A 26,049-nucleotide genomic window follows, 5' to 3' on the forward strand; every position below is an offset into this window, starting at 1 on the left:
AGATTTAGGTCCCTTCCAGTCCTATGATTCTAATAGGAGTAAATTATTATTGATCTATAATAGGGCTGTTAAGCGATTAAAAAATTAAACTCGATTAATCACACGATTAAAAATTAATCTTGATTCATCATGTTAATTATTGAATACCATTTATTTAAATATTTTTCGATGTTTTCTACATTTTCAAATATATTTATTTCAATTACAACACAAAAGACAAGTGTATAGTGCTCACTTTATATTTACTTTTGATCACAAATATTTGCACTGTAAAAAAACAAAAGAAAAAGTATTTTTCAATTCACCTCATACAGGTACTGTAGTACAATCTCTTTTTTCATGAAAGTTAAATTAAAAATATAGAATTATGGATAAAAATAACTGCATTGAAAAATAAAACAATGTAAAACTTTAGAGCCTACAAATCCACCCAGTCCTACTTCAGCCAATCGCTCAACCAAATTTGGTTACAATTTACAGGAGATAATGCTGCCTGCTTTTTGTTTACAATGTCACCAGAAAGTGAGAACAGGCGTTCGCATGGCACTGTTGTAGCCAGCATCACAAGATATTTATGTGCCACATGCACTAAAGATTCATTTGTCCCTTCATACTTCAACCACCATTCCAGGGGATATGCATCCATACTGATGACAGGTTCTGCTTGATAACAATCCAAAGCAGAGTGGACCGATGCATGTTCATTTTCATCATCTGAGTCAGATGACACCAGCGGAAGGTTGATTTTCCTTTTTGGTGGTTAGGGTTCTATAGTTTCCGCATCAGAGAGTTCCTCTTTTAAGACTTCTGAAAGCATGCTCACATCTCATCCCTCTCAGATTTTGGACGGCACTTCAGATTCTTAAACCTTGGGTCGAGTGCTGTAGCTATTTTTAGAAATCTCACATTGGTACCTTCTTTGCATTTTGTCCAATCCGCAGTGAAAGTGTTCTTGAAAGGAACAACATGTGCTGGGTCATCATCCGAGACTGCTATAACATGAAATATATGGCTGAATGCGGGTAAAACAGAGCCGAAGACATAGAGTTCTCCCCCAAGGAGTTCAGTCACAAATTTACCCAATGCATTATTTTTTAACAACCATCATCAGCATGGAAGCATGTCCTCTGGAATGGTGGCCAAAGCATAACAGGGCATACAAATGTTTAGCATATCTGGCATGTAAATACCTTGCAACGCTGGCTACAAAAGTGCCATGCAAATGCCTGTTCTCACTTTCAGGTGATGTTGCAAATAAGAAGCAGGCAGCAGCATTTCCTGCAAATGTAAACAAACTTGTTTGTTTTAGCGATTGGCAGAACAAGAAGTAGGACTGAGTGGACTTGTAGGCTCTAAAGTTTTACAATGTTTTGTTTTTGAGTGCAGTTATGTCATCAAAAAAATCTGCATTTGTAAGTTACACTTTCAGGATAAAGAGATTGCACTAGAGTATTTGTATGAGGTTCATTGAAAAACACTTTCTTTTGTTTATCATTTTTACAGTGCAAATATTTGTAATAAAATAATAATATGCACTGTGCACCTTGTTTTCTGTGTTGTAATAGAAATCAATGTATTTGAAAATATAGAAAAACATCCAAAATATTTAATAAATTTCAATTGGTATTCTATTGTTTAACAGTGTGATTAATTGTGAATTTTTTTTAATCTAGATTAATTTTTTTGAGTTAATCGCGTGAGTTAACTGCAATTAATTGAGAGCCCTAATCTATACCTAAGGCTACGATTTAGTCATGGGCATTTTTAGTAAAAGTCATGGGCAGGTCAGGGGCAATAAACAAAAATTCACGGCCCATGACCTGCCCATAACTTATACTATAAATATCACTGACTAAATCTTGTGCGGAGGGGCACTGCTGCAAGGAGTGCCCCGGAGGACCACTGTCAGTAGCTGCTGAGCAGCAGCAGCTCCAGCTTCTCCAGGGACCACTGCTTGGGCGGTCCCTGGGGTCAACCGCGCTGTCTGCTGCTCGTTGAGCAGTGGCCGGTGCAGCTGACTGCGGGGCTGCCCGAACGACTGGTTACAGAACTGCTCCAGCAGCGGCCAGTGTGGCTGTCCCTGAGTAGCTGGCCCCAGAGCCAGCTGCTTAGGCAGTCCCGGGGTCAGCCACACTAGTCACTGTAGAAGCCACAGAGCTCATGAAAAGTCATGGAATCCGTGACTTCCGCGACCTCTGTGACAGACAGAGTCCTATCTATAAATGACTATTATAAGATTAAATGTAGCTTTGCAATGTGCATCCAGCATGTGAGTTTCACAGCGATATTGTTGCCCTGTTGAGTAGCCAGGATGTTACTCATATTCAGAGATAGGAATGACAGGATTGCTAGTAAGTATTCCATTATATAACAAAGTAAGAATACAATCCATGTTACTTTTGTCCTTGAAAATAATCAGATTACTTCTCAGGATTAAATTTTTAAAGTGTAGTGCATTACTATAATCAGTTATTCTAACACACGGGACAATATTCTTCAGGCCCTTACACCTTGTGTAGTGATTTATGCCTGTACAAAGTGGATACAAAATACTATTACAATGGCAGCATTTCACCCCACTCTACAGAGGTGTAAATGACTACACAAGGGTAAAACAATGGACTAGAAGACCCATCATCTGCATGTGTTCTACAGCCAGTTTACAATGGTAAATATTATTGGCTATTTTACCGTGTTTTTAAATGTACACTTCACCAAAAATGATTATGATAAATTCTGAACCAGTCTCTTTGAAAAGACTCTTTTTTTAAATGCAGTGTTGTTGTAGCAGTGTCAGCCCCAGGATATTAGAGACACAAGGTGGGTGAGGTAGTATCTTTTATTGCACCAACTTCTGTTGCTGAGAGGGACAAGCACTGGAGCTACACAGAGGTCTTCTTCAGATTTAGGAAAGGTACTCAGTTTCACAGCTGAATACAAGACAACAGATAGTTTAGCATAAGTAGTTAGGACCCCTAGTTGTCACCTATCACCTTATATTGGAATCTATATGATGTATCATGGGGTAATCTCAAACAACTACAACCCATACACAATGGGGACCACATCCGGAAAGAAATCTTTTCTGAACCCCTGCTCTTCTGGCCTTCAAACAAGCCCCCAAACTCTCCAAGCTCACAATCAGAATTAAGCTCCCCACAGAACAGGACACTGCCAGAACAAGAGACGCAAAACCTGCAGATATATCCCCACTGCTACAATGATCAGTATCTCCTGCAACACATCTTTCAAGATCCACGTGTCCTATCAGAACATGTGGTATGCCTCATCCAGTGCACTAAATGCCCCAATAACAACTACGTGGGTGAAACCAGACAATCGTGCTCTTGAATGAACTCACACAGAAAAATGATAAAAGACAAAAATGCCACATCAGCTGAGGGAGACACTTTTTACAAGGTGATCACTCTATATCTGACCTATCAGTCCTCACTCATCCTCAGAGGAAATCTGCACAAAATTTTCAGAAGACGAGCCCGGGAGCTTAAATTCATAATTTTGCTCGACACTAAAAATCATGGGCTTTGGGCTTGTCTATACTGGCAACGTTAAAGCGCTGCAGGCCCCTAAAAAACCTGCCTCCATGAGGGGCGCGGCTCCCAGCACTGCTGCACTGTCTACACTAGCGCTTTACAGTGCTGAAACTTCCTGTGCTCAGGGGGGTGTTTTTTCATGCCCCTGAGCCAGAAAGTTGCAGCGCTGTAAAGTGCCAGTGTAGACAAGCCCTTAATAGAGACACTGGATTTATGGCTTATGTGCTCACTACTTGATGCTAAACTATCTGTTTGATCTTGTATTTAGCTGTGACCCACTGAGTACCTTTCCCAGACCTGAAGAAGAGCTCTGTGTAGGTCAAAAGCTTGTCTCTCTCACCAACAGAAGTTGGTCCAATAAAAGATACCACCACACTCACCTTATTTTTTTATTTAAATCTCAGCTGTCACTTTTTTAGTTCTGCAAAGATACAAAATATTTAGAAATAGCTCATTGTTATTTGATTCACACTCACGTTAATTTACAGATAGACAAAGTGTTTATTTTGAAATTTTAGTTAAGGGTGGAGGAAGTGGGCTATCGCTGAGACACACTCTGCTCAGTTAAAGCCTAAAGATAATGATTACAGCATAGTCTGAAATGTCCCAAAATAGGGGTTTGTTTACCAGTGAAACATGACTGACCCTAACCATGTTTATTACTTAGAGAACTAAAATCAAATAGTAACATTTTAGGGCAGTCGGAAGTGGTGTCATTGAAAAAAAGAAGGTCAATGAACAGCAAAGTGTTGCGCACAATGTATAATTATGCATAAACCACAGCCACGTATTTAGCTAGGTGACCCTGATATTGCAGGTATAATAAATGGAGCTATTTATCAGACCTTATCTCTTCCTCAGCTCAGTGTTACAGTTATGTGATGCATTTTTTACCTGGGCTGGAGCACTGGATGAAAGATGAGTCAAGTCTCCGATTCTGGCAGCAGCTCGGGGATCACTAGAGCTGATCAAAACTGGAGCACTAATGTCCATGGAATGCCTGTTATGCATGGCCTGAGAGGATTTGTGTGTCATACTGAGAGCAGTGAAGGAGTGGCGTTTCTTGGCATTCTTCTTGCCATCAATATGCCGCTGAATGGCACTGACTGCTCCTGTATTGTTTAAAGTAGAGCACTGGGCCAAATTTACTGCCATGTTGGTGTCAGATGGCAAAGGGACATCACAGCCAGATGCAGCAGCTAAGCATGTCTTGTCCATCTCTATAAGCTGTTTAGCTGATTCGTTGAGCTAAGTGCAGAGAAAAAAAAAAAAAGAAGAATGGGGAAATTAAAGAACTGTCACATCTAGCCACTGAACCTGTGAGTTCAAATGCTGCACTCATGCCAGCACTATTAGGACTTCACTTACAGAAGCACCAAAATCCTTCTGAGCGTTTAAAAATAAATAGTGGAAGCCCATAATTTTAATACTCTTACACCCATGTTGAGTGTAATCCCATGGAAATCAATTCAGGCTAAAAAATTCAGCTTCCTGAAAGCAGCTACAAGCTTTCAACTCCCCAAGGCTCTAAAGAAGACAGTATAGCATTTCTATCCACGTCAAGTGATGTGAACAGAAGAAAAAAAGCAAAATAGTAAGGAATATAATTTATACCCACTTTAAGGCCCCTTTACACAGCCAAAGCCATGAAAAGGGGCAGTAGTGTAAGAATTCAGGCCAGTGGGTCTAAAATTGAACCAGCCCGAAATGGAGGAACCCAAAACTACAGCCCACTTTTCAAAATGTAGCCAGAAGTAATTTGCCTGAGACTACAGAGGAGCTACTGTCACAGCTGGGGTTAGAACTCAATACTTCCTGCATTCCCTAGTCCTGAGCAGAGTGTGCTATGCTATATTCTTTTTGCTAAACAATGCCTCTCTCATCTCAAATGCTAGGCCAGCAAAGTCTGTCAAGGTTTAACAAAATGGTTGGTGTTGAATAAAATGATATATTTGTTACCCTATGTACCCATGCTGCTGTAAATGCTACTAAAGAATTCACTAATAGTGCTTTGTCTATGTCCTGCCAATCTCTCCAGTATAATACCTCACTTTTCACAGGGTTATTATAAATATGTACTCTAGGCTTGTCAGTCCAAGAGCATTTCTTCCAAAATCTCTCTAATATTTTTTCTTTAAACATAACTAATATTTTTATCTGTGTACAAAATTAAAGCAAAGGCTTGTTCCAGTTGTATCATTTCGACTGAGCAGTATCACAGTATCGCACCTATTCTAACAAGATGCAGTCAAAACCGAATAAACAATAAACAGGAAACATTAAAAATGGTTCCCAAGAACTCTCTCCCACAGTTTCAAACTTAGCATACAGTCCACGTGGAAAGCAGACATTGGAGAGGAGGCAGCATACCACGAATGTCTATTCTCTACCAACTAGTCATGATCAATTTAACAGCTCTGGGTGGCCCTGACCCTACAAAATGCAGAAAACATGCTATGTGGAAGTCCCATTTCTCTGAGGTTCTTGACTTGCCAGCTAACATAACTCATATAAGAAAGAACCTTTCTTACACAGTTAGAAATTCTGTAGACACACAGAGATGACCATATTTACTGTTCTACAAGGCACATTCTGGAGTAAGAAGCATTTTCTAAGACACTCATTGCCAACAGTCTGAGCATCCCTCAAGGGGTGCTGACAGCTGGGGGACAGGGAGATGGTATGACTCAGCCAACAGACTTTTATATTAAACTAGAATACCACACAATAGGATTTGTATTTAATGAACAGAATCAATATATGAATGATGTTGACTAAGGTAAATACCTGCACATTTTCACATATACTAGCACTCTGAGGTTAATCTAAACCAGAGTACACGAAATATTACATTGGATGAGCATGGATTTTATTACGGTATTGCTATTAATAAATGCTAATTATTATGGTATCACCAAAACACCCCAGTCAAGCTTAAGGCCTCATTATGCTGCACAAACATACAGAATGACATAATCTCTGCCCTGAAGACCTGACAAGCCAAATTTAAAAACAAGACACAGCAAGTGACGGTAACTGTAAGAGAGAGGGAGGCAAGACAAGAGTAACAGGATCATACAGTTATGTAGCTTTGTTGTGAAACAGCTTGATGGTTCCAAATTATTGTAACAGAATTCTAAAATATAAATAAATAAATAAACTGAGTCAGCATTTTTCCATAGCTCTCATAATTCTTATGGATGCCCGACTCCAGTTTACAAAACCTCATTCCCAAGTAAGAGGTGATAAAACATTAACATCCAGAACATAAACACACTGTAATTTTTCATCCACTGACAACCTCCACCAGCCAAACAACAACCTCCAATTAGTGATGCACTGCTACTGACAGTGCTGGGAATAGCTGCTGGGAGTAACTGATACCATTCAATTACAAGGCCATTTTACCAGCTGCATTCTTCAATATGGGACCATTACAGGAGCCAGCACTGTGCACTGCACCTGCCAGTTTTTGCCTATAACAGCTGATCCCATTTGAGACTCTTCAAGAATGTCCATTATTTCCCGCTTCATCATGTTCTAAATTAGTATAGCCTAATATTTGCCAGCAGGCTCCAAGTGGCAACAAAACCAGATGGTTCTTAGGTGTTACAGCTCTGCTTACCCAATCGATGGAGACCCCCTTACTGAATAATTTAAAAACGTTAAGGAGGGAAGCTGAAACACTACCACAATTTATGAGATACAGAAGGTCTCTTTTCTGCCACAGAACATGATGAATTATTTTGCTAGTGAGTATCAAATGGGCTAGGAATATCTGCAAAGAGTTTAATAAAGTGTTTTCTTGGACTCTGTGATAGGACCCTGGTTTCACAGCAATGTCCCAAATGGAGTCAGAAGTGCTCCTGCTTTTACTCTTAACATCAGAACTATAATTCACTATCTAATAACCCATCTATAAATCCCATTTGTCAATCTTGTCAGAAATACAGTAATGGGCAACCACTGTAGAACAATGATCAGGCTCTGGCATAAGAAAGAAACGCTGGAAATATTTTAGAGGAAAAGTGAATCAATATGTTTATAGCTGTATCATTTTCTTTTCTTTTTCCTTCTCGCTTGATGACCAAATTCCAGAGGCTTATCTTCTAGTGAGTCTGGCCCCCAGGTACCAATATATACCTCAAAGACACTATGGATATGGAAGAAAAAGCTGAGCTAGGAGATTGATTCCTTTTTGTAAATGGCTTTTACAACTTCTTTTTTAACCTGAATACAAACCTCCCATTAAACACTAAGAATTTAAACGTATCATTAATTTCTGTTGTCCTTCAGCTGATCTTTATACAGTAACTGTTTGCAGTATCAAAGCTTAATGGAAAGCTCTTTAAAACTACTCATGATTTCGACCCATTGACAGTCTCAGGAACTGGACATTTCTAGAGCACGGTATATCCTACTGCAATTTACCGAATCTTTAATTTCAGAATCTGCATTTTCTAACATCTCTTTGATGTAAAAATAAAAGAAAGCCTTAGGCCATGTCTACATTACGGACCTTACAGTGGCATAGCTGTACTGATGCAGCTGCATTGCTGTAAAGTCTCCTGTGCAGCCGCTCCATGCAGGTGGGAGACAGCTCTCCCATTGGTATAATTAAGCCACCCCCAACAAGTACCGGTAGCTATGTCAGCAGAAGAGCACAGCTGACATATGGCTGTATGCAAGAGCACTTATGCCAACAAAACTTATGTCACTCAGGGGCATGTTTTTTTCACACCCCTGAGCAACAAAAGTTTTGCTGACATAAGTGCCAGTGTAGACATGGCCTTATGTTGAAATCCTAGCCCCTCTGAAATCAATGGCAAAACACCCATTGCCTAAAATGGGGCCAGGATTTCACCCCAACTATTTATATAACAAAGCGAGCCATGGGGATACCACAGAAAACTCAGCATATAACCATTATGGACAGGATCCTGCCAGGTGCCGAGCGCTCTGACCCTGATGTAACAAAGCACTTAAGCACATGCTTAAAGTTAAGCATGTGAGTAGTCCTGCAGTTTGGGGGCAGAGTGATCAGCTTCTTGCTAGGTAAAGTTTTATAGAAGGCTTGTGAGAGGAAGGAAAAGATCTATAGGAGAGGACCATGTAAGGGTTGTGAAATGCTCCTTATGTAAGATTGTCTATAGGGACTCAGTTAATTGATTTTGGGTTGCACATGGCTAAGATAATTGTATAACAAGCATCAGCTTGGAGGGTTATTGTGTCCCCTCCCTATGAGGAAATGCTCACACTAGTGGTAATTGCATCAATAACTGGGGCTTGATTTTGCTGATTTTGTCTCAGAGACAGTGATATTCTCAGAACAAGCTTCCTTCAGGGGCTAGTTCACCTCCACACAACCTTCATTCTCAAAGGGAACAATGATCAAGCTCCATTTCATTTAAAAATCTGCTGCCCTTGGTCTGGTCCTCGTTGCACACCAATTCACAATATAAGCTGCCATGATTCTGGCATTTAGCCAAAGACAGTCCATCACCAGGTCATACAAAATGAACCAGGTGCTTTTTTCCCCCTCCAGTTCTTTATTTCACTTTTAGATATTCTACTTAAGCCTTTACCACATGGGCTACAAAGGTACAAGTACTAAGCTGGATCATTCAGGACTACTACTGCTGCCAAAATTGTTTTATTAGACTCCAGATAAACTTTACTTTTCTGCAGAACACATTATGATGATTCTCTCTCTCTCAGACATTTCAATCTCTTATGTGTATGTTAGAAAGGGATTCAGTGCAAATGCTATCAAAATTGAGGTGATACAAGACTGAGCTACATTGTACATTGGACTACATACCTATACATGGGAGTAAGAATTCCCCTTATGCCTCTTTGTGACCTAATAGACCTTGGGTCTTGCTGCGCCGGAGCATGCAGCACTATTCGCCCACTTCCTCCCTCCTCTGAGAAGGTAGAATGGACAATAGAGGAAAAATTATATGATGGCAAGCATGGATTGCCAGATTCTTTCTTTGTGTGTGTGTGTGATAATCTGCTGCTGGCATAGGCTAATATTTAATAACTATGCTATGGAGCAAGGAGGAAGCAGAAGTGTTGTATCTACACTAGAAACTTTTCCCAGTATAGTATTTTTTTTTTTTTACTATAATTCTATACCAGCAAAAACCCTATTGTAGATGCAGTTATACCAGCAAAAGGGCTTTTCTGGTTATTTATGTATTTGGTTATAGATTTGCTTTTGAGTGATGTCTAGCTGACCAAAGACACAATTTCTCTGTGGTCCTGATTCAGCAATGCACTTAAGCACATTCTTAAGTCCCATCAATGGGACTAAAGTGCTTTGCTGAAGAAGAATGGGATTACTCAAGCATTTCTAGTGAAGCACATGCTTAAGTATTTTGTTGAATTGGAGCCAGTCTGATCTGAGGAGTGGAATTTATGTAAGATCTCTAGAAAAACAATGTTTCATGTTTTCTATGGGCCTTTTGCAGAAACAGTTACCTAATGAAAACATCAGGGTTTCTGGTTTGCAAACATAGGTATAAACAAAGAAGTCACGTTGAATTCAAGCCCCATTAAAAACAAAGGGGAGAACCAGTGTCCGCTTAATAAAAAAGGATACAATGGTAAGGAAAGAAAAATGCATTCACCATACTCTGGAGTTAAAAACAAATTAAAACTATTAATAAAGTTTCTTCACAATGCCCCTCTGATAAGATTAGAAGTGTTTGTACCCACAGACTGCGAATTTTGATATTTTACAGTTAATAAATACTAAGAAGGTTAAACACATTGCTATTTTATGCCTCTCAGAGACTTTGGTAAATTGTAGCTCCATGGCTGGATTTTATGATTAAAATAAACAGTCTGAATTTATTACAGTGCTTGCAGTTCACAGTAGATATTTGTAGAAAATATTATGCTCCTAAACTCTCAATAAATTTGTTACACTAGGAACGTTACTTATACTCACAAGTGTGGTGATGCGGATCAATGAATGAGAATGTAACTACGTAAACTACTTCTGCCCTTGCCAGGTTAATAAGAACTACAGCATATTTAAAAGTGTTCTCGACATTCTAATACATAAGAAAAATAAAAATTTTAAATGTTCAAGAAGCTTTTGTTTGTACTCTCCAAGCTTTCAGCCATAGCATCCATTCTGCTCCTGCTCAAGTGAAATAACAAAACTGCCACTGATTCAAATGGAAATAAGATAAAATGCATCCTTAATTACTGGTGCTTTAAAGGTTTGTGGAGTAGTTAATGAAGTTTAAACAGAACAGTTCTGAAGACTTACAAGTGGATTGATAAAAAGCAAGTATATTGTTAAAGTTTTACTAAATACATTTATAATCTCCATGTTTATAGAAAGCCTCCCAATTTGTTTAACAATGGCTTGAATGTGTTGGAGGAAAATTATAAGATCCTTGCAGCAAGTGCCAATTTATATACACTTCTTTCAAAGAAGGAGGCATTAATCAAGTATAATGTGAAAGAAGAAATTATAATGAAAACCAAAGCATTACTGAATAGTTCTTGGTGTTAATCTCTGTAACAACCCAGTGTTGCGAGCGTTCTAATTTATTGCAAGGCAGCGACCAGCAAATGTAGAACAGATTTTTCTGGAAATGGTTTATCCACTATGGAAGAGAAACTCACACAATCCCCCTCACCTACTGTGATTCAGAGAAGATTGGCTCCATGCAGAATCAGGCTGACAATGAAAATGACAGACTGTGCAGGCGCAGTAAGTGACAAGGGGCATACTGCTAGGGGCTCACCGGCCACTCTAAACTCTGTGCCTCTCTGCAGCTGAGATATGGGGTTCACTCAGATATAAAAGCCCAGTAAAAACATAATCATGCTCTCAGAGGAAGATAAATCCCTAAACATATAACTATGCAGCAGCTTGCCTATATTTCTCTTAACAGGCTTACCTAAATTCTGGGGGAAAAAATTCTCTTTAATACTGTTCCTTGAAACGTAGAAGGTATTTCATAAGCTATTTTCCTGTTTAACAAGATCTTTCTTATTTAGCACCACTGTCATTTCTAAAATATCTAGAGGCTGAAGGAATGTAGTATATTAGAACAATATGTTCTTGAAAGAACGTGTCATTATAATCCTGCAAAATGAAAATACATGATGCAGGCAGCAGGAGTAAACATTAACCCGTGGGTGGTGAACTGGGAATACTCTTTTCCTTTTCCTTGTTCTCCAACAGTCTTTGGACAGAAAATGATTCATATGGATCTAGGAAAAACAAATAGGTTGGGGAATCACATAAAATATATAGTATATTGCAAAGCATAACTCGTTACCTTTTGCAAAAAAAATCTAAATTAATGACTATTGCTGAGGAGAAAAGGAAAGAAAAAAACCCAGGAAATTAAAAATAAAAACCCACCAAAAAAAAGTTCAGTTTTCTAATTTTTCCTATTTCTTTCTGGAACAATTCCAGCTTTGCAGCCTTCACCCTTCAAGTATGCTGACTATTCTGTCCCTGACATGTCATCTCCTGATGAATGAATCTCAGAATTGCTGCACATCTCCAACATTTGAGGATATTTTTCTTCATATCTGTTCAATATGGGCCAGATTTTGCCACTCTCAGTCATGGTGAGTAATTTCTTACTTCACAATTGTCCCCATTGAAACCAACAGGAGAGTTAGCAAATTAAGGTCCTACACAATGTCAGTAAAGTTGTGCAATAGGGTATTTACCCCACACAGGTTGCAAAAGAGTAATATGGGCCTCAGAGACCAATTAATCAGACTGGGTGCATCTGGAGGGTGAGCCAGAACCAATTAGAAATAAAGTCCAGCTTGGGGGAGAGCAGGGTTTTGTCTCCCTAAAGGGCTAGGTGATCCCTACTGAGGAGAACGCAGAGGAGAGAAGCTGGGAAAAAACAGTTACCTACCTTTCGTAACTGTTGTTCTTTGAGATGTTTTGCTCATATCCATTTACCTTAGTGGTATCTGTAGGCCTGGCTCTGGCACTCTCTGGAGCCCTGCACTCATGTGCCGCTCGCCCTGCGCCCTCTCATTTCCTTCTTGCTGTCAACTCTGATGGTGGAAATGGAGGGCGGGTCATGGAACGGACATGAGCAACAGATCTCGAAGAACAACAGTTACGAAAGGTAGGTAATCATTTTTTCTTCTCTGAGTACTTGCTCATGTCCGATTCTATGTTAGGTGACTCACAAGCAGTATCCCTGGAGGTGGGCTCAGAGCCCACGGACGTGCAGCTTGCAATACTGCTCTGCCGAAGCTGGTGTCGTCCTGGGCCTGCTGGGTGATTATGTAATGGGACATGAAGGTGTGGACAGATGACCAGGTAGCAGCTCTACAGATGTCTTGAATTGGCACCTGGGCCAGGAAGGCTGCTGATGAGGCCTGCACTCTGGTGGAACGGCCGTTACAATCGCTGGCGGAGACACCTTTGCCTGTTCATAACAAAACTTGATGCAGGTGGTTATCCATGAAGAGATTCTCTGCGAAGAAACCAGCAGACCTTTCATCCTGTGACTGCAACAAAGAGCTGTGTTGACTTGCGGAAGGGTCTGGTCCTCTCAATGTAGAAGGCTAAGCCCTGCCTGACATCCAGGGTATGTAATCTGCATTCCTTGCCGGATTTATGAGGCTTGGGAAAGAACAATGGAAGAAATATGTGACACCACCTTTGGCAAGAAGGCAGGGTGAGGTCACAGTTGGAGCTTATTCTTGTAGAACACTGCGTAGGGTGATTCTGATGTAAGTGCTCTAATTTCAGAGACTCTTCTAGCCGAAGTAATTGCAACCAGGAAGGTGACCCTCCACAATAGGAGCAGCAGCGAACACGAAGCTAACGGCTCAAAGGGGGGGGCCCCATGAGCCTTGACAGCACCAGGTTCAGGTGCCAAGGCAGGATAGGGTCATGAACTTGAGGATAAAGTTGCTCCAGGTCTTTCAAAAATCTTTTTCATATCATGGGAAAAGACAGATCTGCCCTGAACCAGAGGATGGAAAGCTGAATGGACTGGCAAGTGAACTTTGATAGATGAGAGTGATAGACCTTGGTGTTTGAGATGCAGCAGGTAGTCTAGGATGGATTGCAGCGAGGTCTGGTCAGGAGACAGATTTTGGTCCATGATCAGGCATGAAAAGCGTTTCCATTTGGCCAGGTAGGTCACCCTGGTGGAGGGCTTTCTGCTACCCATCAGGACCTGCTGGACTTGTGTCGAGCAGGCTTGCTCCTCCGCATTCAAACATGCGGCAGCCACACTGTCGGGTTTGGGTGCAGCAGACGTTCGTGTTTCTGAGACAGTGAGTCTGGCCAGTGTGGGAGGTCTAGCGACGCTGCTACCGAGAGCTGAAACAGTGTGCCAAACCAGCGTTGGTGCAGTCGCGCTGGAGCTATCAGGATAACCTTCACCCTGTCCCTCTTGATCTTCAGGAATACTCTGTGAATCAGTGGTATTGGCGGGAAGGCATACAGTAGCATCCCCAGCCATGGAAATAAGAAGGTGTTGGACAGGGAACCTCTGTCAAGCCTGTGGATTGAGCAGAACCTGTGGCACTTCCTGTTCTGTCTGGATGCAAACAGGTCCACCTGGGGAGTCCCCCCCAGTGGGAGATCGCGCTGGCCACCTCTGGGTGGAGTAACCACTGGTGCCGAGATGAGAAGAACCTGCTGACATGTTCCTGGCACCCGGGAGATGTGAAGCCACAAGATGAATGGCATGCCATACACAGAAGTCCCATAGCCAGAGAGCTTCTGGGAAAAGGGCCAATGAGAGGGCTCTGCCTTGTTTGTTGATGTAGAAAATCGCGGCGATATTGTCCATCGGGATTTTGACAACTCTGCCCTTCAGGTAAGGAAGGAACACTAGGCAGGCTAAGCGTATTGCCCTGAGCTCCCTGACATTTATATAGAGGGGGAGCTCCTTCTCCGATCAGATCCCTTGCATGCTGATGTCATCGAGGTGGGTTCCCCAGCCCAGGTACAACGCATCAGAGACCAGCGTCACCAGTGGAGATGGGGTGACAAAGGGAATCCCTTCCAACACTGACTGAGGGTCTGTCCACCACTCCAGGGATGGCAGAACATGTGGCAGAACTGTGATGACTAGGTCCAGGCCGTGCCAGCTGGGAGCATAGACTGATGCTAGCCACAACTGATGCTACAGGGATCTGAGACATGGCCACACGTGCCAGACCACATAAGTACATGCTGCCATGTGGCCCAACAGCCTGAGGCAGACCTGGGTGGTTGTGAGAGAGTGTGCTCTTATGTGGGTAATAAGCTCCGACATGGCCTGGAACCATGACTCTGGTAGGAAGGCTCTGGCCTGGGTGGGGTCGAGCACTGCCCCTATAAACTCTATCCACTGAACTGGGTCCAGGGTTGACTTCTGCTTGTTTATAAGCAGACCCAGGGCCTGAGAGGCGGTCCACAGTTTGCCGCTGCACTGAACCTGGGCTTGTGACCGGCTTCTGACTAGCTAGTTGTTGAGGTACAGGTATATCTGAATGCCCCGGTGCCAGAGGTAAGATGCCACTACCGCCATACATTTCGTGAACACTCATGGTGCAGCAGAAAGGCTGATTTAGTTCAGGATTGGTCCTGCTTTGAGCAGGGAGTTGAACTAGATGACCTCCTGAGGTCCCTTCCAACCCTGATATTCTGTGATTCTATGATTGAAGGGTAGTATTGTGAACTGGTAATGGTGTTGACCCACTATGAAGTGTAAGAACCTCCTGTGTCCATAGAAAATGGAGCTATGGAAGTAAGTGTCCTTTTAGTCCAGGGTAGCAAACCAGTCTCCCACATCCAGAGCGGGAATAATGGAGGCCAGGGAGACCATGAGGAACCCCAACTTCTTCAGATACTTGTTGAGGTGATGAAGGTCTAGGATAGGCCTGAGGCCCCCGTTGGCCTTCGGCATTAGGAAGTATTGGGAATAGAATCCCTTTCCCCTCTCGTCTTGAGGAACTTCCTTGATGGCTCCTACCCAAAGGAGGGTTTCCACCTCCTGTGCGAGAAACTGCTTGTGAGAAGGGTTCCTGAAGAGGGACGGGGAAGGGGAGTGGAAGGGAGGGGAGGAGGAAAACTGCAGGGTACAGCCAAATGTTATGGTGCTGAGCACCCAGCGGTCCAAGGTAATTCAGGCCCACGCAGAAAGGAACAAGGATAAATGGTCCAGGAAGAGAGGGGGAGCTGAATCTGAACAGGTCCGGTGTGTTGCCCTCGGTGGCACCCTCAAAATGATTGCCGTTGACCACCCTGTTGGCGAGCAGGGCCTGAATGAGGGGCCAAGGAAGACTGGGTCAAGTGGTGACACTTAAACCCTCTGCCTTTCCTCCTGTAGGGGCTCTGCCGGGAAGGACCTGAGCACCTGGGTGGCTGCTGGTGCAGATGCTGCAGTCTCTGCATAAGACCATGTGGAGCAGGTCAGCTCTGAAGTAACCCCTGTGTAGCTTATCTACTCTAAAGCAACTTGAGCTTTATGTCACCAGCTCTAAGTATAGACACACCAACAGTCTTCTCAGAGTGTAGTAATTCATTAGCTCCAAATGTTAGCCCTTCAAACACTATAAATACAGTGACTGGCTCTCAGGAGAGACAACAGAATAAAGTGGATTTGGAGTTTCTAGGCCATGCTCTTGACTTGTGAGGTGGCTAAATGAATTAATGAATAAAAATTCCACATGTAATGAAAATTTTCTGGAAGTGCATGACAATGATTTTGCCTGTTGCTGTATCACACCATCTCAGTGATGCAAATTTTTCTCTAAAACATTCTCCTCTGATAGAGGCCCCCATGCACTGCACCCACATTTTAGCAAGCAGAGAGAGAGTGCATCCTAAGCAATGGGATTTCAGAATTTTCTTTTACAATGTGTGCCACTATGATGGCACGAACTGCACTCATGCAGAGGCTCTTACTAGGACATTAATTGTATTATCAAAGCTCCTTGGAACCCCAGTCCTGGACCCAGACCCCATTGTGGTAGGTGCTGTACAAAGAGAACAAAAAGGCTGCCCTTGCCCCCAGGAGTTCACCATCTAACTATACAAGAAGAGACAATGGATGGATACAGACAGGCCAATGCAGGACTGCAAGGAAACAACGAGAAAATACACATCAGCATTATAGGCAGTAGTCTCTGCCCATCTACAGTCTAAATGTTGTTAAGTTTATTGCGGGCATCACAGAAGAGCAGGCTGTTAAAAAGGGATTTAAAGGAGAATAATGAAATGTCTTTGCACATGTTTATTGGGAGCTCATCACTAACATGAGGGGCCGCGTGGGAGAAAGCACGAAAGGAGCCTGTTTGAAAATTTAACAAGTGCGTGACGGAGACTGGCACTACGGGCCAGCTGGAGATGGGAGTCAACACCTTGATAGTGAATAAGAGATAATAGGTAGGGTGGGGATAGGTCAGCAAGGGCCTGGAAAATGAAGAAAGCAGCTTATGTTTGATATGATAGAAAGGGACGAGCCTGTGGAAGGATTCAAAGAGAGGGGTCAAAGCAATGGGCTAGGAAAACTACTGTTGCAGCAGCATTCTGAATGGATACGACTCGGGCAGGACTGCATTTGTCAAGGCCAGAGAAAATGATGTTACTGTAATCAAGATGTGAGATGATGAGAGCCTGGATGAGAATTTTAGCTGTGTGGCCGGGTAGAGACAGACCGGAGGATCTGTGAAGCCGAAAGGTGTTATCTCTACTACCTGAGCGAAAGCAGAACTTCTACCTCTGTATGGGCCAGCAACAAAAGGGCAATAGTCACATGCCTAACCATTCCATCTCAGTGCACAGAAACAACAGGCAAGGGGCATATGGATCAGATAGGGCTGACAACTTTCTACTCACACAAAACCGAACACCCTTGCCGCACCCATCCTCTGAGGACCCGCCCCTGCCACACCCCTTCTCAGAGGCCCCACCCCCTCTCACTCCATCCCCCCTCCCTCTGTCACTCGTTCACCCCACCCTCACTCACTTGCTCATTTTCACTGGGCTGAGGTGGTGGTTGGGATGCAGGAAGGGGTGCAGTCTCTGCGGGGGGGCAGGTATGAGGGGTTAGGGTGCAGGACCGGGGCTCTGGGCTGGGGGATGGAGCAGAGGGGTTCAGGGTGTGGGAGGGGGCTCTAGGCTGGGGTAGGCGGCTGGAGTGTGAGGGCTCCGCCTGGGGGTGCAGACTCTGGATGGGGCTGGGGATGAGGGATTTCGGGTGCAGGAAGGTGCTCTGGGCTGGGATGGAGGGGTTCAGAGGGTAGGAGAGGGTGAGGCATGCAGGCCCTGGGTGATGCTTACCTCAAGCAACTCCCAGAAGCAGCAGCATGTTCCCCCTCCGGCTCCTGTGTGGAGATGTGGCCAGGTGGCTCAGTGCGCTGTCCCGTCCACAGGTGTCACCCTGCAGCTCCCTTTGGCTGCGGTTCCTGGCCAATTGGGAGCTGAAGAGTCGGCACTTGGGGCAGGGGCAGTGTGCTGAGCCCCCTGACTGCCCCTACACCTAGGAGCTGGAGTGGGGACATGCCACTGCTTCTGGGAGCTGCGCAGAGCCACCGCAGGGAGGGAGCCTCCCGTAGCCCCGCTGCGCTGCTTACCGAACTTTTAACGGCCCGGTCAGCAGTGCTGACTGGAGCCACCAGGGTCCCTTTTTGACCGGGCGTTCTGGTCAAAAACCGGACACCTGGCAACCCTAGTACCAGACACCATGCTAGACACAGAAAGCGAGTCCTATCCCTAGAGTGCAGCAGTACTACCTTTTGCCCTAACCTTTGCTTCTACAATTCTTTTTTTAAATCCCTCCTTCCTCCAGGAGCCTGGCTATTGCCATGCGGGATCCCTAGATGCATAGGCACTGACTTTTATTTTTCCCCGGGAGTGCTCCACCCCAGCTTTGCCCCTAGGCTTTTCCCCTTCCCTCAAGGCCCCACCCTCACTCCGCTTCTTCCCATCTCTGCTCCAACCCCTCCCCCAAGGCTCCTGCCCACCACTCGCTGCTCTCCACCCTCCCCCAAGCGCCTCCCCCAGTCACCAAACAACTGATTGGTAGCACGGCCGAACAGCTGTGGCTAATGGGTGCTGAGCATCCACTATTTTTTTTCCATGGGTGCTTGAGCCCTGGAGCACCCCCGGAGTCGGCTCCTATGCCTAGATGACACAGAAAGAGACAGCACTCCAGGGGCAGCTGGAGCATGTAGCTCAGCTATGTAAGAGAAGCTCCTCAGCAGGTGTGGAGCAGGAGAACACAGCATCATGGGCTCCTAGAACCATCCTGCACCTTTCCCTGCCCAAGATCCCCCACTAATCCAGACCTTTGGGGAAAGGACTACACACATGCCACACACATATCCCGCATTAGTCGACCACCGTGTTTCCCTCCCATGATAGATAACACTGACAAACAGACGAGGGGTGGGTTGAGGACAAGTAACTGCCCCAAAATCCCAGACTGACTGGGAGAATGAACAGAACAGACAGCAGTGCCGCTGCTCCTCCCCTCAGAGAGCAGACACGCAGGCCCACCTACTGAGTTAGGCCTCAGAGAGGGAGACAAGGCATCCCGCCCCCAAATATGTATTCTGCTGCTGTGGTGTCAGAGACTGGAGAAGGGGTAGCACAGAATGTGCCCCAGCTGGAAACAGGCTGCCTTGGCTCAAATCTCACTCACTTTCCCCTCTGCTGGCAGGCAAGGTTTACACTGTGGGAGCTACTCCTTGCCTTGCAGGGACAGCTCTCCTTGTGAGAAAGGATAAAATAACCCAGGAGTTTAGGCTGCCCAGCATGCTCTTTCCCAAGCCAGAGCAAAATCCACCACAATGTCTGACGTGTGATGTCACACACGTGCCTTTCCAGATTTGTCCCAAACCTCCAGAACTATTTTATTATAAATGAAAATCATTCTCATGACATTTCCTGTTGAAACAGTTCAGTTCTGTCAACATGGGACAAAGTCAGATTTATAACAGGAAACCTCTGCAACTTTGCTTACATTGAGGCTTATGTCATTAATCTTGTTTATACAGTGCTTAGCATCCTTGCAACACAAATTAATATATTAAAATAAATAATAAATTGAGGGACGACAGTAAGGGAGGAGGTGGCTTACCACTTAATTCTGGGTTCTCTGCCTCATCATTTAAGTCTAATCTGTTGCACAGAACATGAGGCTTTGACAGCACCTTCTAGATATTTTCACAAGAGCAAATGGTGGCACAGGATATACAACTGACATTGGGTTAATCCAGTTGTCAAGGGATTTAAAAAGCAAATAAAAACCATGAATTTGGATGAGAATCCTTTTATTAGACAGACTAAAAATAAAATGGGTGAATTTTCAAGAATCCCTTGCTCACTGACAGGCAAACTGGAGGAAAGTGAAATTCCCGAATAGGTACCAACCTTTTCTTTTTGTTAATTTGTTAGATCTAGTCCTTCTCTTGTCTTGCTAACTTCAACACCAATACCTAAAAATATACTTTGAGTTGAGGCTTGTTTAAAGCAACATTTATGGTGCAATTAATTAGTTTTTTAGCCTGAAAAAACAAAAACAACAACTTCACCAAAATCGTTTTTTGTTTGAAAATAGCTTTCAGCACAGGTCTGTACTCTTGGGCCTTCTTGCCTCTTGTGCATTGCACAGAGAGTGCTCTAAAGTTCTAGAAACTTCTATTATCTGAAGCAACTGGGGGGAAGCAGTTCCTGCGCTTCACCAGAGCATTCAGCCTTTGCTCCTTGTTTGATAAAAGGCATAAGCCTAGCCAACCTATCATAACTCTTGGTGGGTGGCAGGATGTGAATCTATGCAGCATGCTAGCTTCTGAGGACCACCGTTTTATAGGTAAGTAATTCACTTTGCTAAATTTTGCTATATTGATTTCCACTCTTGGAGTTTATAGAGCTAGAGAAATACCTGGGCACAAAAAGGCAAGTTCAATAAGTGAAACTAATTAAGATACACAATTTACAGCAACAACAGTAATAAAAGAAAAATAGCAAAATGTCTATGTAAAAAATAAAAATCTTGTAGGTTTTTATTTTTAATTGAGTACTATGCAAATTAAGTATTTGTTGCTCTTGATGCAGATTTCTTCAGGCACTGGTTCAAAATAGACAATTGTGAGATATTTAAAAATAAATGCACACTCTTGAACTGCTGGAACAATCTTCAGAACCTGGCTGTCAGAGGTGATCAATGGCTAAGACAGAGGCCCCCTACAATGTAACTCTAGATAGAGACCAGAATAATGATTACATGCTCTAGATCTACTTCAAACTCCCATGGAGTTGGGTACATTGCTGAATGGAAAATGGCACATAGAAATATATCTTAGGATCCCAAAGCCTATCACTCCAAAACCTGTGAAGTTGCTGAAAAGACGGAAGTGTTTCAAAACCTATTTTAATGGCAAAAGCTAACAGTAAATAAAATACTTTTAGGAGTCCCTTCAGTAAGTACAAAACCAAAGGATTAGATGTTTGGCCTCAGGTATTTTTTTCTCTCCAAATATTGTAGGAGGATATGAACCTCAATTTTCTCTTAAGAAATTCCCTCAGCCACCATGGCAGGCCTCTGAGCTGATGCTGCCCCTCTCACTGGAATCCAGAGATCAGAAGCCGGGTGATTTCTCTGAATACTGATTCCAGATGAAGAAATTTTCACTGGTCTATCGCCACATTCCCTGTAAAACTATAAATTCACTAGCCATGACTCGAGGAAGGAATTTAGTAGACAAAATGGATGTACTGTACCCAAGTCTGCCTAGACTTCCTGTACATTAGCATGTGATCTAAGCAGTGCTAATGCTTTATTAGTGACAGCTAATATAATATGGAATTGCAATATACAGCAATTGGAAAGGAGATTAACTATGGCAGTTTGTTTTCCCTTAGAGTCACATTAGTTTCAGATGTAAACTTTTTATTTTGTTTGTAGGCATTGGTGGAAACTTACAATACCACAGACTGTACTAACACATTAAGTTTCTGACATTAAGGTGGGGGGGTTTCTTTTGTGGAATGGCCATTGTGCTGAGTGAATGTGATCTCGTTTGCTCTTTACATAACATTTATATAATATGAAGGAACGACAGGCACAGTGGGGCTCATATTACTGTATTTACTAAGTACATATAACACACAAGCCCCACACATACACATGTTGAGGCTTTGGAAGGATTCTGACTCAAAAGACAGTGAAAGCCACTAGAGGGCTCAAAAACTACTTAAAGGGATATTACCCAATTCCTAATGTTACAGTGGGTTTGGCTGCTCTGTTATGGACTGTGTTTATAATAGACTTCTAGGGTGCCAAGAGTCTGTAATATGTGTCTTTTTATTTTGATTTGCTCAGTAAATAAAATAAAGAGAAGAGATTAGTTACAAGTACATAGTTAAGAATGACGATCTGCATTAAGAACTGAGGTTGTTATGCGTCATTCCTAGAGGTGAGGGAATAATGTTTCAGTTGTACTGGTCTCAGCTGTAGTGGTACAGTGAGTTTTTTTAGCAACATTTTAAAAATAAAACAAAAACTTGGCACCCAGCATGTACATTTATATAAACCAAAGATAGAAAATGGACAAAAACCATGAAGACAATGCACAGTTAAGATGGAAATGTTCCATGAACCTGCAATAATCAGGCAAAAACAAGGCACCAATCTGATTTCTTCCTACTGCATCCCACCGTACTTGGATTTTTAGTCTGTTTCTCCTTTGATTGCAAATATTCCAGTTTTTGATGATTGGCACCTTTGTGCTAATGTTATTTAACTGATTTATTTTTGTATGAGAGTCATTATTAAAAGAACCTGTTACCTTAAATCAAAGGGTTTTTATCCTTGCATTGTTTCATACTCTGAGGAGACAAGCAGGAGTACTGATTCCCACCAAAACCCCTCTTGTAGTCAGCAATGCACCTTCAGTATGTTTTGCTGTGCCTTTCGTTCACATTAACTATTCCGTCACAATGCACCTGCATGGTAACCTGATTTTCAGAAGTATGCTGATAGAATATTCCATAGAATGAGAACAAAGAAAATCTATTCGACCTAAAAGAAAAATGAGCAATGTAGCTGGACAAAAGTAAAGTAAAAATCTTACACAAGAAATGAGAAGGAAAAGGCAAAATTCACTTCAGGTATAAAAGGATGTAACTCCCATAAGTCAATGAAGTTGCACTTACTTACACCAGGGCTGAATTGGTTTTATGGATTTTAATAAAGGCAGTTTTTCTGAATGGGCACATTTTCTACCTTTCAAAAACTTTACTTTTTATTAACATTAAACAACATTAGCAAGGCTTGGCTGAAGCATTTTATCCATTTGGATGCTCTCTGCAGAGAGATTGCTTTCCTTGGACTTTCCTTCAAAGGCCATAAGCAAAAAGGGTGCTTTCCAGAAAGGTTTGTTCTTAGGACATCTTGAAGTCATTAATTAAAGCTCTTTTTACATCTAGCATGTTACAAGGCTTTGGGGAAAAGAATAAAAGAGAGATGGTTAGCTAAGGTGAAATTCAGGTTCCACTACCTTAGATAGAAACTCAAAGGATGGAGATGCATCGTTGCTTTTTAAGAAGCCAAGAGATTGTGGCTTCTTATCTACTGTTGTTGTGTCTCAATTCTCTTACTCTCCTCTTTGATGGAGCAGAAACTGCTGCCATGCAGACCACATATCTGAAGGGTCAAAAAATCAAGGACAAATTGATGTTTAGGGCCCTAACTTGTCATCCCTGTGATACAGGTGGAGAGGGGAACAAAACAGATGGGAAGGAGAGATTAAATGCAGTACAGAAATGTAATTGAATTCATTTTTTGTGGAAAAGGCCAAAATACTTATCACACCTAAAAATACACACACATTTTCTGAATATTACGTTCTTATGCTATGTAATTGCTATGGCTGTCATTTTGTACAGAGATACTGAACAGTTTGGAAATGGGACTGGTGGTGGTCTACTCAGTTGAATCACAGAAACATAGAAATGTTGGACTGAAAGGTGTCATATGGAAGACAAGATGGTCCACAAGGAAGTCTCATTATTAGGATGTGGTCCATCTCAGGAAAATGTTTCCAAACCCCTGATTTAAAGCATTCACATGCTAGTCTATGAGAAAAGATTTTGTTCTTGTGTGAAGAGCTAAGTGGTTCTTTGGATCTGCCATGACTGGATGCTAAGTACTAAAAGTAACTGAACACAGCTTTTTATTTTTAATAGAATATATTTTTGTTTCTACAAATAAACTAACTACAGGGATTTCGGTAAAGTAACTTGGTGTGCAGTCTAAGACAAAGGCTGGCACAAAGACAGGAACCATGGGATGGTTGCAGAGCAGTGTTTTATGACCATGGTTGGAACATTGGCTAATGTGTACGTGCAGGTCTGAATAGGTTAAACTGCTTTACAATGGTTAAAGATCAAGAAGCACATCACAAGACAATTGAAAGTGGGTCTCTGCAAAGGTAATTTCATAAGGAAAAATTGTTGTTTTCTCAAACAAATGTTATATTTAATGAACGTGCTGTCTGATTATTTGGGTACATTTTCTTCAATTTATTCTTCTGATCCAAACTTCTTTCAGACATTTACTCACAAGATATTTTTTCTCTGGGTTGTGTGTTCGCAGCGTACTCTGGACCTATATTGTGGAGCCCTGACTACCCTCAACTCTCCAAATGTTAGCCCCCCTTTCTATTATCCTTTTGACTACAAATAATTGGACAAGATACCAGTTACTCTAGACTCTGCTTTGCTTCGATACCTTAAGGAATTAATTTTAAAGATTCCTTATATTGTTTAATCCCAGCATTTAGTGCCCCTAATGCAATAAAACACATTGCAATAATGGGCTCACATGTTATCAATTGCAATTTGCTGATTTGCAATACGGTATAACTATGTTACAGTTATTGCAATAAGGAACATAATTATACAGCTCAGTCACTGATTCATGAGCTTCTTTTATCAGAGACACTGCATCTTTGGTGTTCAAAATCTAGCATTGTTGCTGCAGTCAGAATTTTTGCTTAACAACTCTCGCATTGAGTGTTTACTTCTTGAGTATGCTGGTGGGATCTGCCCTTCCAATTACTGGGTGTCCCTCCTGTCTCAATTTTTCATTACTACAGGTTTAAATCTATTAGGACATGCTGTGTTCTTCCGTCTCCTCAATCTTACACATGCCAGCACAGCTCTAACACCCTTGTGCCAATATAACAAACAAAAAGACAGTATTGTGAAGCCACAATGCTTCAAGGAGAAGGAGCTCCTCTTTGTAATCCCCCGTTCAACTACCTGAAGGGGGGTTCCAAAGAGGATGGATCTAGACTGTTCTCAGTGGTACCAGATGACAGAACAAGGAGTAATGGTCTCAAGTTGCAGTGGGGAGGTTTAGGTTGGATGTTAGGAAAAACTTTTTCACTAGGAGGGTGGTGAAGCACTGGAAAGGGTTACCTAGGGAGGTGGTGGAATCTCCTTCCTTAGAGGTCTTCAAGGTCAGGCTTGACAAAGCCCTGGCTGGGATGATTTCGTTGGGGATTGGTCCTGCTTTGAGCAGGGGGATTGGACTAGATGATCTCCTGAGGTCCCTTCCAACCCTGATATTCTATGAGCTAATACACAGGTAGCAAGACTCAATGGCTGGGCAAAAGACTATTTTGCAGTCTGGTAATTTTTGAACTAGGAGACTTCAAATAGGATTATTGGTTAAGTTTCAGGATTATTTGAATCTGGAATATCTATTTGGAACAATGGTAATATGAGAATGAAAATAAAAAACCTCAATAACTATTTTGAGCATCAGGCAGCGGAAACAATTTCAAAACCCATAATTTATGGCATTGAGGGCCTAGCTCTTGAGAAACGGTACATTGCTTACAATATGCATGACATTGCGAAATTGTTTACTCAAACTCAAGCAAAAATTTATAAATTAATCACAACAAATAATAAAAAGTTAAGGAAGAAATTTGTACTGATTATGGGAGTTGTGTTTACTATAACCAACTTATTTGGGAACACTGAAAAAGGAAAATTGCCTGAATTTATTAAAGATGAATTGTTAGCTAACTGATATTGCCCTCAGTATATAACAAACTATGGCTAACTGGCACTATGTTGACTCATATAAACAAATTCCTTTTTAGTATCATTCATACTTTGGGATTAGTGTCACTGCATCCTTGGAGGCGCATCATTCAAAACAATCTTGCTTCATGTCTAGATCCATATACATTTCTTTTATGGTATCACTACCAGTATTTCCTCAAACAGTATTTGACAAATTGGTTACTGTCCATTCAGCAGGTTATCTGGAAGTCAGCACCTACGTGAAACTGGATCTATGTCAACTACTGGTGTATCATGCAGCAATGCAAACCTGAAGAGCATCAACCACGGTTTGTTGTGCCAGCGATGTTTTTGACATTGCAATCCAATGTGTGGCCACAATGGTTCAGGCCAATACAATGGAACAGAGAACTAGCTGCTCCTGTCTAGTGAAGCCTACCA

General features: G+C 42.3%; 1 protein-coding gene across 4 annotated transcripts in view; it reads right to left on the minus strand.

Annotated features, from left to right (window-relative positions):
• SH3RF3 (SH3 domain containing ring finger 3) overlaps nucleotides 1–26,049 on the minus strand; it is a 383,494-nt gene that overhangs the window by 80,949 nt on the left and 276,496 nt on the right. For 3 of the 4 annotated variants that reach the window (XM_073350770.2, XM_073350759.2, XM_073350750.2), the window contains one exon: nucleotides 4,449–4,802. The exons of the other annotated variant lie outside the window; for it this stretch is intronic. In XM_073350770.2, coding sequence (XP_073206871.2) covers nucleotides 4,449–4,802 — 354 coding nt within the window. The remainder of the gene's footprint in view (nucleotides 1–4,448; nucleotides 4,803–26,049) is intronic. 4 annotated transcript variants of the gene reach the window in all.

Source organism: Lepidochelys kempii, chromosome 1, assembly GCF_965140285.1.
Source record: "Lepidochelys kempii isolate rLepKem1 chromosome 1, rLepKem1.hap1, whole genome shotgun sequence".
Classification (NCBI taxonomy): Eukaryota; Metazoa; Chordata; order Testudines; family Cheloniidae; genus Lepidochelys; species Lepidochelys kempii.